General features: G+C 45.1%; 1 protein-coding gene across 2 annotated transcripts in view; it reads right to left on the bottom strand.

Annotated features, from left to right (window-relative positions):
* REEP1 (receptor accessory protein 1) overlaps positions 1-14,535 on the bottom strand; it is a 101,842-nt gene that overhangs the window by 36,018 nt on the left and 51,289 nt on the right. For both annotated transcript variants that reach the window (XM_058550773.1, XM_058550772.1), the window contains exon 3: positions 6,368-6,444. In XM_058550773.1, coding sequence (XP_058406756.1) covers positions 6,368-6,444 — 77 coding nt within the window. The remainder of the gene's footprint in view (positions 1-6,367; positions 6,445-14,535) is intronic.

Genomic DNA, 14,535 nt, shown 5'->3' with positions numbered 1-14,535 from the left:
AAGGCCATGTTCCTGTCAGATACCCAGTCATTCACTCATTACTCACAGCCAAGAAGGCACAAGCAGCTGGAGGATTTACAGCAGGGCGGAGCTGACAAAGAATCTCCATAATGGGAATAAAAGCCTCACCTTCTCGGCCGTCTTCTTTTTTTTTTTTTTTTTTAATTTTATTTATTTATTTTTCTCCCCCAAAGCCCCAGTAGATAGTTGTATGTCATAGTTGCACATCCTTCTAGTTGCTGTATGTGGGACGCGGCCTCAGCATGGCTGGAGAAGCGGTGTGTCGGTGCGCGCCCGGGATCCGAACCCGGGCCGCCAGCAGCAGAGCGCTGGGCACTTAACCGCTAAGCCACGGGGCCGGCCCACGGCTGTCTTCTTATCCCCAAAAGAGGCAGGGATGGGGGCCTAACTCTTGCCAGGGAAGAGATGCCACATAATCTTTTTGGTGCCAAAAGAAAGAAGAGTTTGGGGTGCAGGTACATATAATTCTGGAGTTTGAAGCCCTGCATACCATTTGTTTATTCGTTCCATAAACACTTACCTAGCACCCAATCGTGCAGCTTGTGCTGAGATTGAGGAGGCAATGGTGAGCAAAGAAGACCCACTCCCTGCTCTCTTGGAGCTTCCTGTCTAGTGGGAAACAGACAAGATTCTGGGATCCTTGGAACTGATAGTCCAGTCAGGGAAACAGAGATTGATCAAATAATTATAAATAATGAGAACAGCAACCTGAGACAAATGCCATAATGGGCCTCTGCTAATCCATGTGGTACCTTTGTGCGTGTTAAAAAAAGCTAGCCCTTCAACTGGATGCAGTCCTGTGGGCACAAGACTTGCAAACAGGTCTTCATCTGGCCTCCTTGGCCAGATATCTTGTGCTATGAACAACCTGTGCAACCATATTTGGCAGTCCTGATGTGTATGTTTTTTTTTTTTTTTTTTTTGTGAGGAAGACCAGCCCTGAGCTAACATCTGATGCCAATCCTCCTCTTTTTTTTGCTGAGGAAGACTGGCCCTGGGCTAACATCCGTGCCCATCTTCCTCTACTTTATATGGGACACCGCCACAGCATGGCTTAACAAGCGGTGCATCGGTGTACACCCGGGATCCGAACCGGCGAACCCCGGGCCGCCGCAGCAGAGCGCACGCACTTAACTGCTTGCACCACCGGGCCGGCCCAGTCCTGATGTGTATTAACCTTGTCTTTTTATTTTCTGTATTGTGATGCTTTGACATCTTAGGGACTTGCTGACTTTGGAGAGACTGCCTCTCTCAGGGTTAGCCCATTCCTAAAGATAGTGAACAACTCACCTGCAAGCAAGCCTTTCATATGCACACCAACCAACCCAGAGCCCATATCCCCAACTATCTCCTTTATGGAGCTCTCATACTCTGGGCCACTGTCCCCCCGCCCTAAATCACCCCAGGGCCAGGTGCTAGACAACTAGGGACACCCCTACACCCTAGAGCCCACTAAATTATTGAGACTAGCCAATCCTAAGCCTGCTTCCCCTGCCTCGCCTGTTCCTTCCATGGAAACCACAATAAAGGCTCTTGCCCACATTTCCTACCTCTGCCACCTGATCGACCTCAGTGCTTCCCCGTGCGGCCCTGCGTGGAGCGCTGTTCCTTCTGTTTCTAGGGATCTGTGAGAATAATGAACTTCTTCCCTCATGACAGTCATTTCCATGTCTGTGTGTCTTCCCAGACCTGATTAAAACAAATCCTGGATGCCCTTAAAACATGATGCTCTGAGGGCAAATGACACCAGTGCTAGGCTGAGGAATCAGAAAAGTCAATTCTCCCCAGATAAGGAAGCTGAAAATAAAGTGCAATTGCTAGCAAGTCATCTCAGAGCCCTTTAACTCCCACACAGACCCCCAAATCAGCAGCTCCACCCACTCCTTCTTTCCTCAGCAAGGTCTCCTGGTCCACTGCCTTCTGTCTCCGGCAGGCTCTTCCTGAATATTCCCTCAGCACCTAGAGGACACTTTCATGTTAAGGTTGTTTAATGTTTCACGGCCAGAACAGAGAAGGGGATGGAACAGAGGAGTGATTCTCCCACAGTTCAACACTCTAGTGATTAATAATGGAGGAAATTTTGTCTTGAAAACAAGTATTTTCCAGCCCCAAGGGGAAAGCAAACGAATCTGGCAAGCTCAGGCTTCAACACAAGATATGCAGATAATCCCAAGGGGATCTGTTGCACTGCAGCTGTGTTGTTTATTATGTAAAAAAATGTATTTTTTAAAGAGGTAATTCATGCATATAGTTTTAAAAATTCTAAATGTCCAAAAGAGTGTACAACAAAGAGTCTCCTTCCCATCCCAGACCCCTAGTTCCTTTTCCAAAAACAAAAACATTACCAGTTTCTTGTGTATCCTTCCAGAAGTAGACTAGGGCCAAGATACACAATCATGTGGGTATAAATGACTCCGTTAACAGCCCCCTACACACACAGTGGCATTCTACACTCCCCTCCTACACCTGCTTCCCCTCACCACACACACGACTAACAGGATACTTTGGATATTACCTCACACTGCCCCCAGAATCATTGCACCACGACCAAGCCCTTGCCAGGTATCATGAGGGTCTCCAGGTTGAGCCACTCAGACCCTGTGTTTCCTACTGGCCTTGGGGTCTCTTGGCTCTACCAACACAATCACCACCAACCAAACAAGTCTGCTCCCAGCCGACCTACCAGCATCCCAGCCTTCACCCGAGAAGTGGAGAAGGACCCTGCTCATTCCGTGTGGATAAGCCCTTGAATCATCCTGACCTCTAGGATGTATCTGAGGAGAAAAGGCCAGCTGCACCCATCACATTTCCTCCATAGCTCCAAAGGCATATGCACAGCACTAGGCTGCATGGGGCAGCTGTCGCCTCCCCACCCTCCCCATAGAACCTCTTCACACCCTGGAGGGGTAAATGTTTTCTAAGAAGATTGGACCAAGTGATGAAATTGTCAAAAATACAGGCAATTAATGTGTATAGGAGATTCTGAAAGAAAACACAAGTAACTTCTAATAGAGGTACCTCTGGGGAGAGAGACTGAGGGCCAGGGGAGGAGAGATGCACTTTTTAGTGTGTTTCACTTTATTTTGCCACATGCATGCAGTATTTTATAATTTTTTAAAAAGTAAATGAAATCATCTACACAAATTGTGAACCAAGCCACCATCCTCTCTCTTCTGTGACCATACATAATTACTGTTTTCATCAAGATAGAAAGTTTTAAAAAGTTAAACTATGAAGAGGGCACTGCCCTAGGGGAGGGGTGGGAAGAGGGGAAAGGGATGAGGGAAGAGTGAAAGAAAGAATATAAACATGAAGGGTGATCTCCAATCCTGGAAGTGAACAAAAGTTAAAGATGCTTCTAGGAAGCCAGAAGGTCCAGTTTAGGACAGACGCCTCTCTTTTTTTGATTGTAAAGAGAGCTCAGAGCTGCTGAGCTGGTGTCCATGTCCCTGGAAGGGAAACAGGGCTCTGTCTGTCTGATGGGCCTGTCCTGTGCCCATTTCCAGGGCAAGAGGGAGGAGGGAGATGGAGGACTCTCCTAAGAGAAGACTATGATCTGTAATATTTGGAGGTTGGCAGAAAAAGAGAAAGTAGGGCATGACCAGGCCACGGGCTAAAGCAGGCAGGTAAGGTTCCCAAGGAACACCTTCCCTGCAGAAGCGGAGCTCAGGGCAACAGGAGAGGGGCAAGAGACCCTCACTTCCCACTTAAACTGCCTGGACAGCTCCAGCTGAGAGGGACCAGACGAGGCCTCCACGTGGGTCAGGAAGAGAGGAGGCTTCTACCCACACCTGCGCACATGCTCCAACGACAGCAGGTATCAGATGCTCTCCTGCAGTAGGCAGAATTGTGGTCCCATGACCTTCTTGTCCTGGTGTTACTCCCATAAATATGTTCTCTTAACATGGCAAAAGGGATTTTGCAGATGAAATTAAGATTATTAATCATCTGACTTTAAAATAGGGAGATTATATTGGATTATTGGGGTAGGCCTAATCTAATAACACGATCCCTTAAAAGTAAAAGCAGAGATCTTGCTCTGCTGGTAGCAGAAGACAGAGATTCAAAGCCTGAGAAGGATTCTACATGCCGTTGTTCACTTGAAGAGGAAGGCGGGCAGTGCACGTCAGGGAAATGGGGGCCTCAGTCTCACAGCACAAGGAACTGAATTCTGCCAACAACCTGAATGAGCCGGAAAGTGAATCTCCCCCAGAGCCTCAGGACAAGAGCCCAGGCCAGCCCAAACTCTGACTTTGGCCTTGTGAGGCCCTGAGCAGGGGACTGAGTTGATTCCAGCTGACTTCTGATTCACAGAAACCAAAATAATAAATTTCTGTGGTTTTAACCTGCTAAATTTGTGGCAATTTGCTACAGAAGCAATAGTTAACTAATTCACCTCCCCAAATCAAAATCAAATCAACTCCAGAAATGGTTGTTGAGCACTGATTAGTTATGAAACTCTAACATTCCAGGGCCACAGGTAAGGACATATTCCAGCTACCAGGCAGGGGCACATCCATCGTTAGACAGTATTTCCACTTAGCCAAAAGCAGCGAGGCTGAAATGCTGATACCCCTGGGAGAGAGCTCATAAGACTAACACTATTCCCCCCGACGTTCATGAGAAGGGAGGGGAGGACAGCAGGAGGCCACCCAGCACCAGACAGAGGACACCGTTAACAGGGAAGACAGGAGGACATGAGGTGCTGGCCATGGTGTTTAATTGACTGCACAATCCTCACTGGGCCTGGCCTGTTACTCTCATCTCCAGGGAGAGACAGGAGCCCCCCACTGTAGCTCTCCACAAAATAGGGTCTGACTCCTAGTGCCAGCCCCTGGGGCCTGGGGAAGACAAAGGACAGCTCAGCAAGTTTCCGTCTCCACTCCTAGAGACTCAGCCCTGTCCTGAGTCTGTTATTTATCTGAGCACACGGTACTGCAGGATGGCACAAACATATTAAATTAGGTAATCCAGATTCCCTCCCTACAGCTTAAGGCTGCAATGGCTGAGACATCTATTTCTCCCAGTGGAGATGAAAGCCAGGCTCCTTCAGGGGTAAAATTACATACTAAGGTCATTAAGGCCATTGACCCAAAACAAGATTCAGAGAAGTGGTGGTCAGGTCTGGTCCTTGGCCTAGGACATCCTGGAGGGTAAGTTCATACTGATCCTTTCTGGGTCAGGACTTTTTTCTCCAAAATGGAAATATTTTTATGATTTTCTCTGATGAGATTTGATCAAGGTAAAACATTCATACAACACAGTAAATGCAAAACCAACCCCATGATCCCAAGTTGTGGAAATAACCCTGGTTAACTGATGGGGATTTTCCACACTACTTTTAGTATACATTCACATGTGCACAAACTCAGGCCTTTTAAATATAAACAGGATACCATATATTATTCATAGCTTTTTCACCTACAAGGATACACAGACCTAGCTTATGATTTTTACTTGCTCCATTGCTGTAATAGCTGCTTTGTTTAAAAGAGAAAAACAAATGTCTATCAAAAAGGGATTGGTTAAATTATGGTCCATCTATACCAAGAAATTCTACATCGCCATTAAAAAAATAGGTAGATCTATTTATGTTTATATGAAAGCATTTCAAAAATGAATTTAATAAACACAGTGAGAACTGTTAAAAAAAGAAAAAATGTGTGTATATATACACACCCATAAATTTTTTAAAAGTATATACAACTCTGAATAGTAGTTATGGTGAGAGTGAATGGTGTGGGAGGGAAACAGTTTTGTCATACACTTTTGTGTACTGTTTCTTTCTTTTCTTTTTTTTTTTTTTGTGAGGAAGATTAGCCCTGAGCTAACATCTGATGCCAATCCTCCTCCTTTTTGCTGAGGAAGATTGGCCCTGGGCTAACATCCATGCCCATCTTCCTCTACTTTACATGGGACGCCACCACACCATGGCTTGACAAAGCAGTGCATCGGTGCACGCCCAGGATCCGAACCTGCAAACCCCGGGCTGCCGAAACAGAGTGTGTGCACTTGACCGCTGCGCCACCGGGCCAACCCCTTTCCTTTTTTTTTTTTTAATATATGAATGCTTCTTTACCAACTCCATTAACTGAGGAACTGTTTATCTTGTCCATTGTCATATCATTATACTATAAGAACAATACCTGCTCTTACAAAGTTATTCAATAGATATTGACTTGAAGAACAACTTTATAGACTAATTTATTACAAATGTTCCAGTTAACATCTCTGCACCTGCTCCTCTGTTCTGAAGTAAGGTTTGAGACTGCTTTCAGATCTTTCCCATCTGTCCCCCAACACCAGACGTCTTCCCTTGCAATGTCCCAATTCCTGGAGAACTTACCAACAAAGGAAGATGTCGGTGAATGTCTCTGCTGTGGTGAAAAGTGCAAATATAATCCAGTACATCATCCATTTGACCTGTTGAAAGAGAAAGCAACAAAGCTGGTAGAAAAGGTCAAGGATAAATCAAAAGGTCAAGGCCCAACATCAAGAAGCACAAGATGCATGGGGAGGCGGTGGATGCTGAGGCAAGTCCAGGCAGTGTATCCTGCACTGGTAACCCCTTCTCCCTATGCTTCCCCAGCTCATGTCCAGTCATACCCTAAACCTTGGGGCTGGAGGTAAATAGGCTGTTTCCACAACTGACCCAGGCTCAAGGTCAAAGTAGACCATGGGTGACCTTCAATAGCCCTCAGGTGATCCAAGGAGACCCTCAGACCAGGAATGACTCAGGATTCAGCCAGGTCATTTTTCCAAGACAAAACTAGGTGAGTAAACTCTCCAGGCCTTCACAGAGACATCCTGGAATGAATTTTAACCAGGCCAGGCTCTCTGGGATGGAATGGTGGTAATCCTCACTAGTCACTTAAGAACCTTTTCCTGTGGGAAAGCCCCACAGCCCCTCACAGAAACTGGATCTTTTTTTAAATCTCTCCCACGTGACCATTCTTTTCCATTTTCACTGCCTCTCTCCCCAATTGAGGCCTTGGTCCCCTCTCTCCTGAAACTACTCAAGAGTTTCCTAATTTGTCTCTGGGCTTTCCCCTCACCAACCCATCCTACAAACCACCCCCATCCTAATCTCCCAAAAGCACAAACTCATCAGACTACTCCCCAATTTAAAATCTTCCAGCCTGCAGAATAAAGTCCAAATTCCTTAGTCTGCTCCTTCTGGCTTCTGGTGGAATAGCTTATATTGGACTAAGCTTCTTGCCAATAATAATAAACTCTGAACAAAATATTTAAAAACAACTATTTTAAGGTACTAGGAAAGCTATCAAAAGCTGGCAGAAACTAGAAGGGATTCAACTCTTGAAATAAGGGAACCACACCAGGATAGATGTATGTTGATATGCTGGGGGGACTCCCCACCTGCAAATCATGAGGCAGATAGAACTCAAGAAGAAACTCACAGTCTTAGTTGCCTGAGGAATTGGAGAATGAAGTTGGAGACTGCTAGAGATGCTGGAAATTAAGAGGGAAAAAAACCCCAGAAAGTGGGAAGCCATGAGGAGGCAGGCCCCAAAATCCACATATAAAATTCCGTCAAATCCTTGGCTGGCCCCTAAGTTGCACAAAATCAGGTGATACTCCAAGGTGGCGGAGTAAAAAAACAGCTGGAAAGCTGAAAGAGTTGAGCAGAGATTCAGTTTATTCCCACTGTAGGAGAAACAGGGTTTGGAGTTCAAGTCCTGCCAAGTTAGAGGAGCTTGGTAAACATTTGGGAATTTCCACATGCTGCCAAGGTTATCATCAGCAGAACAGGCTCCTTAACAGGGGGCAAATAAGGTTCTGTCCAGTTGTAAAGTCCATGGCATGCTAAGGCCCAGGATCCAGGAATTCCCAACACTGGTATCCATCCAGACACACAGCCAGAGGCTGAATTCCCTCTCTACAGGCTTTTTCTTCTTAGTATTCAAAACATGCTCTAGTATCTTCAATTAAAACAAAGGTCAACGACAACAACAACAAAAAAATCCCTTCCTTGACACAACCCTTAGCTCACAAACGTCTCCAGTGAGTCATCTATACTTGCAGTATCTGCTTTCTCACCCCCTACTTACTCAGTGCACTGCATCCGTTACATCAGTACTGTTCTCACCGGGGTTTCTACTTTGTAACATACTTCCCAATCTGTCCTCCATATTCCAGTCATAGAGATCTTCTTAAATCCAAATTTGATGATTTTCCTTCCCAGCTTAAGGTTTTTGACAGTTCCTTATTGTTGTTGAAATAAAGCCCAAATTCCTTAAATTGGCTTACAAGTCCTTGCATGAACTAGACCCTAATTATCTCCATAAAAAGCTCTCCTCCCCACCCATACTTTCTTGAATTTTTCACCCCAGTTATAATTTCATTCCAGAACCTCGTTCAGTTCCCTGAACAATGCATCTTCTTTTGCCTCCAGACTTCAGCCCTCAGATCTCAGCCTAAACGTCATTTCCTCCAGTAGGTATCCAAAGTTTGGGTAAATTTCTCCTTGCTTTGTCCCACGGTGTCATACATGTTCCCTATCATAACACTTAGCACTCTGCTGTGAAAGTACCTGTTTATTCCTATGCTTTTCTTACTAGATTGTAAGCTCCCTGAGAGTGGAGACCAGTTCTTCTTGCATCATTTTATCTCTAGTACCCAAAAACAGTCCTTAAACAGAGAGGCACTCAACGAATATGTTTTGAATGACTGGATTAGAATGTTGGCATTGTGAATGGGAAAGAAAGGATGGTTTCAAAAAGGTTGAGAAGAAATATACTTTGGGAAATACTGGTCTAAGTGGCTTTTTGAGAAGAAAAGACAGAATTAGACAGCTTGCAAGGTAACAGATGCTCCCCATGAGTGCCTGCTGAATGGACAGCATGGGGGAAAGAGGCCTGCTGAAGTCAGGGCATGGTGCGATACGGAGCCACTCACTCCAGCAAGAAAGTTTAGGGATAGGAGGTTGAGCTCCATGAAGCCAAGGGCAGTCTAAGGGTCCAGGAGGACATCCAAGAATGCCCAACAGGCCTCTGGAAAGGCAAGACCAAATCTCAGGAGACAGACTGGGGCTACGAACAAAGATGAGGGAGCCACCACAGAGAGGGGGCTTGAAGTGTTAGCCTAAAGAAGTTTCCATCATGCGCTCCTTCACTTTAAAATACCTTCATGCAGAAAGAAGGGTCTGAGAATGATTCACTGAGCCTAACAAGGTAAATGGAATACTGGTGACGCAGAGACGGAAACCATAAATAAATTACCAGGAAATAGTTTTCCCCATCATGCCACAGAGAAACCAAATGAAGGTTATTTTTTCTAAGGTTTGAAATAGAACTTGCCTGGTTCGAGGGATTCTATCCAAAACTCCCTGCAAGATGAAGGGGAGCCCGGGCGGGCCGGCATCCCGAACAGAGAGAGGGAGCTATGGCTGATTTGAGAAGTAATGACCAGGAGCAATTCTGGAATGGATAGTCGACAGCAGGACTGGGGAATCCCGCTGGACTGATCAGGGGCAGGATCCAGGAGTGAGGAGATTGGAGAGAAGCTGTGACCCTAGGTCATAGCAAGAGGGTGGGAAGCAGAGCCTGGAGACCTTCCAGGAGCCACAGAGACAGGCTGAGACCCCACGGCCATCGCACCCTGCCCCCAGGGCTCCTGGCAGCCTCCCCCATGGGCTGTGGAGGCAGCAGGCTTAGCCAGCTCTTTAGCCTCACCCTACTGAGACCCTCCCCTACACCAGTCACACTAATATTTCTTGAGCCTTTCACACTACCTCTTGCATTTGGGCTCTGCTTCAGCCTCACAGGGAATTCCCTATGCCAAACGACTGAGAAAGAAAAAATTTGAGCCTGGTTTACAGATGAGTCTCCACCATCTGCTGGCATGAGCTCACAGTGGACGGATATATAGTCAGGGGTGGCCCTGAGAGAGTCAGGAAGTGAAATTCCCCTGCAGTCAGAACTTTGAGCAGATCACTTAGCCTGGAAGGAGAAATATTCTAAGGTAATGGGTTTACACTGTCACCAAGTACATTAACTGTATTTTCTTATTTTCTATATTCTTGATACTCTGGCATCTGGGGCCTCACTGACTTGGGGAGAGATTGCCCCTCCCAGGACTAGCCAATTCCTAGAGAGCAAAAGACTTGCCCAGCACCCCCACCCACCCCAGTGCAGGGCACCTTTTGTATGCAGACTGACCAATCTAGGGCCCATACTCCAAACTACCTCCTTTATGGAGCTCTCACAGGTTGAGCCAATATTCCCCTGCCCTAACCACCCCAGGGCCAGGTACCAGACAACCAACGGCAGCCCCCATATTCCAGAGCCTCCTGTAATTATTCAAACCAGCCAATCCTAAGCCTGCTTACTCTGCCTCACCTTGACTTCCCTGCAGAAACCACAATAAGGGTTGTTGCCTGTGTTTTCCACTTGCTCTCCCTCTGACTCCTGACCGACCCTGGTGCTCCCCCACATGGCCCTGCACGGCATGCTATGCCTCCTACTTCTAGGGAACTGGGAGTAAAAACTTCTTCCTTCGTGACAGTCATTTCTGTGTCTGTATGCCACACCATACCTGATTAAAACAAATCACCAAGTGAGGATTTGGCTAGATGATGAGGCACTTGGAAGGGACAAGATGAGAGACTGGTGTTGAGGTGTGATCACAGTTTGGAATGATGTGAATACCCACAGAATACAGATATTTATGGCCTGTGCTTGACTAGCACCATCAGAATCATCTAGGAACTTGTTAGAAATACAGAATCCCAGGCCTTATCCCAGACCTAATGGATCAGAATCTGCATTTTAATGAAATTCTCTTTTCATTCATATGCATGTAAAAGTTTGAGACTCACTGGTCTGACTCACATTTTTTGTGTGTGTGTGTGAGGAAGATTGGCCCTGAGCTCACATCTGTGCCCATCTTCCTCTACTTTTATATGGGATGCTGCCACAGCATGGCTTAACAGGCAGTGCATCGGTGCATGCCGGAATCCAAACCTGTGAACCCCAGGCCCACCGCAGCAAAGCACATGCACTTAACCACTAAAACACCAGGCTGGCCCCTAACTGACTCACATTTTTGCTTCTCAATCCCAAACTTCTGAGCTCTGCTCCTTAATAATTTTAGTATCTAAGGGACAGATACTTCCACCAGGGATACAAAATGGTTCCAATGAAGCAGAAGCAGAGACTAGATTTTCACCTGGCTATTTTGGGGCCACCACACCACTAGGAAATAGATAATAAAGGGACTTATGGGCTTTGATGGGGTGACTGATCCGGATTATCAAGGGGAACTCAGGTTTGCTGCTACACAATGTAGCAGGAAGGAGGGTGGATGGAAGTTAAGGATCTTCTGGGGCATCTCCAGTCCTGTCTTGTTGAGAGGTGAAAGTCAATGGATCACTACTACAACCCTACAGAGGCAAGGTCACTAAGGCCTCAGATTCCTCAGGAATGAAGACTTGGGCTACACCCTTGGAAAAGGAATCCCACTCACTAAAGCTCTAACTTTAGTTAGAAGGCAGAGGGAGCATGCACTGGATGGTAGAAGAGGGAAGTAATGGAAAAACTGTGAAAGACTTTGGAATGGGGGTCCTGTGGAACGCTAGATGCCCCGTCTTGAGCATCCTTCTGAATTATCTTGATTCTACAGGTATCTTGTATTTCAATGACTGTGAGCTATTTTACAACTTTGTAAGTTATAGAAAACTGATTGCAATGCAAATGAATTTTGTCCAATGGAAGTACAATTGATCTCCCCACCCTCCTAAGAAATCAGTTGAATATCTATTAAGAAGTTCATTTCATCATTCCTGATTGCTTAATATGTCTGTTCTTCGAAGTCTCCTTTGAACTGCTTTTTAGCACCTTACAGGTTCCTTCATTAATTAGTGAGTTAAGTAAAATATGTGACACGTGTTAATTTTAATTTGTACAAGAGTCATGGTTTTACCCTTTCTAAAAAATTATCTTTTAACAAAAGACATAAATACCAGCTATGACCTCATGATCACTTGCATGACTAAGGACTGTAGCTTCTATCCATATTTCTTCCTTTCTGTGTTATGTATAGATTTAAATATTTTAACAAATTTTATTTTTATTTATTCTCTTTCTCCCCCTAATATAATATATAGAGTGTATCAGTGACGGTTCACTTCACAATTTAATTTTTAGAGTGCTGAATATTAAGGTTGGATCCCATCAGAGCCAGAAGAGGCAAGGACTTTGCCAGAGGTACTGGACCTGGAGCTCAACTCAGCTGAAGAAATTTGGATTTGGCAAGTAAATGAGTTGTATAGAATTCTTGTTGGAAGGTTTTATAAAGGCCAAAATCTGGGTAAAGGATGTGGATGTTGGGTAGCCAAAGAAGTAACTAATGGATATATATGTGGATATATGGATATATATATATATATATCCATGGATAAATATATATATATATCCATGGATAAATATATATATTTGTATTATTATGTATTATATTTTATTATTATATTTTAATATTACATTATATTTTTATATATGTCTTATATATATATATATATGTCTCATATATGTATATATATATATATGTGTGTATGTAATTTTTTTACTACCAGCATCCAAAGCCTTCCACTTTGGGGAGAGTTTCCCCGCATGAGGGTCTTTGTGGGAGGCAAGGCCTGTTATCTAGGCTTGGAAAAATCAAAGGCCCCTATCCGGGACACATGTATACAGGACACAGGGAATGCCCCAAAGGTATGGGCAGCTGGCAGCGACTGTCCATGGTAGTAACATCGGTAGCAGCTTCCTAACCAGACCTGTCCTGTGGCATGAGCTTAGCTGTCACTACCACTCAGGCTTCTCAGATCCTCCCCAATTTCTGAGCATCTTTCCCTAGCCTTCTAGTTAATTCTACGAATTCCTATAAATTCCTTTCTGTTTAAGTGTTCATCCAAAAATCTTGACTAGTGCAGTATGTTTGGAAAGACATAAGAAGCTAGGAATGTCAACAGCACTGCTTCTCAAATTGAGAATCTTGTTAAAAACGCCGATTTTTATTTAGGAGGTCTGGGTAGGGCTTGAGATTCTTCATTTCTAACAAGCTCCCAGGCGCTGCTGATAATGCTGGTCCACAGACCACACTTTGGGTACTGAGATCAAGAGCACTGAATGCTTGTAGAGAAGTGGCTGGAAAGGAGGAAGGATCAAGATCAAGAAGGGTGTTAAACATTGTATAATGGAGTTTGGACTTGATCTTACAGGTGATAAGCAGCCATTAAAGGATCAAGGGGGAATAAAATGAATAGCTTTCCATTTTAAAAAGGCTTCTAGAAGTTATGTGGACAATGGAGTTGTGAGATGAGGGACAGGAGGCAGGGGAACCAGTTAGGATGTATGGTTGGCAGAATATCCCCCCAAAACGTCCTTGTCCTAGTCTCCAGTACCTGTGAATATGTTGCTTTATATGGCAAATGGGACTTTGTGGAGTTATTAAGTTACGGACTTTCAGATGGGAAGATTAGCCTGGCTTATCCAGGTGGGCCCAATGTAATCAAACGAATCCTTAAGTGGAGAACCTTTCCCGGCTGTGGTCAGCGGTGGACGTGACTAGGAAAGAACGATCAGAGATGCAACGTTGCTGGCTCTGAAGACGGAGGAAAGGGCGCAAGCGAAGGAAAGCAGGTGGCCTCTGGGAACCGGAAAAGGCAAGGAAATGGATTCTCCCCTGCAGCCTCCAAAAGGAACACAGCCCTGCTCGATTTTAGCCCAGGGAGAACCATCGGATTTCTGACCTCCAGAACTGTGAGATAATGAATTTGTGTTATTTTAAGCCACTCAGTTCACAGTAATTTGTTACAGTGGCAATAAAGAATGAACACAGGAGGCTATTGCAACATTCCATGAAGAAATGATGAGAACCTCATTTAAGAGACTGGCAGCAGAGAAGCAGAGCCCTGGTTTGAATGATTATTAGGGGGTAAAGATGAAGGGACATAGTCACCAACCAGGTGGGTGTATGGGGTTGGGCGGTGAGGGACAGGCAGGAGTGGAAGGAAATTCACAGGTTGGCTAAATGGGTCTATTGGTCAAAAGGAGGGAAAGAAGTGTGATTGTCAGTTTGACTGTGTGTCAGACAGTATATGTGAGACAGTGTGACAGTGAGGGTGTGCGAGCAAGTGCAGAAAGAGGAGGCAGGTCTCCCCTAATACTACTGGGCTCTTTTCTTCCGATTCCATTTTTACCAAGAAACCTTCTAATCTTAACTCGCAAGCAAGCATGTGCTCACCAGCCAACACAAACAGCTGCTCTGCTTGTCAGTTATATTTTTCACTCTAAATTAATGAATTGCCATTCTAGTCATAAAACAGGCTCCTGTGAGTTTAGTCAGAGCAAAACAATTTACCAGGGTTTGATCTCTCCCAGATGAGCCGACAGAATTGAGTTTCTACCCCTGCAAAGCGGAAGATGAGACTTTGAACCTCTGTGACCCCAACTTTGCGTCCTTCCCTGGCACAGCTTCCCTGCGCCCTAGGCTGGAAGA

Source organism: Diceros bicornis, chromosome 12 (genome assembly GCF_020826845.1).
Source record: "Diceros bicornis minor isolate mBicDic1 chromosome 12, mDicBic1.mat.cur, whole genome shotgun sequence".
Classification (NCBI taxonomy): Eukaryota; Metazoa; Chordata; class Mammalia; order Perissodactyla; family Rhinocerotidae; genus Diceros; species Diceros bicornis.
This window is presented reverse-complemented; position numbering and strand designations above follow the sequence as displayed.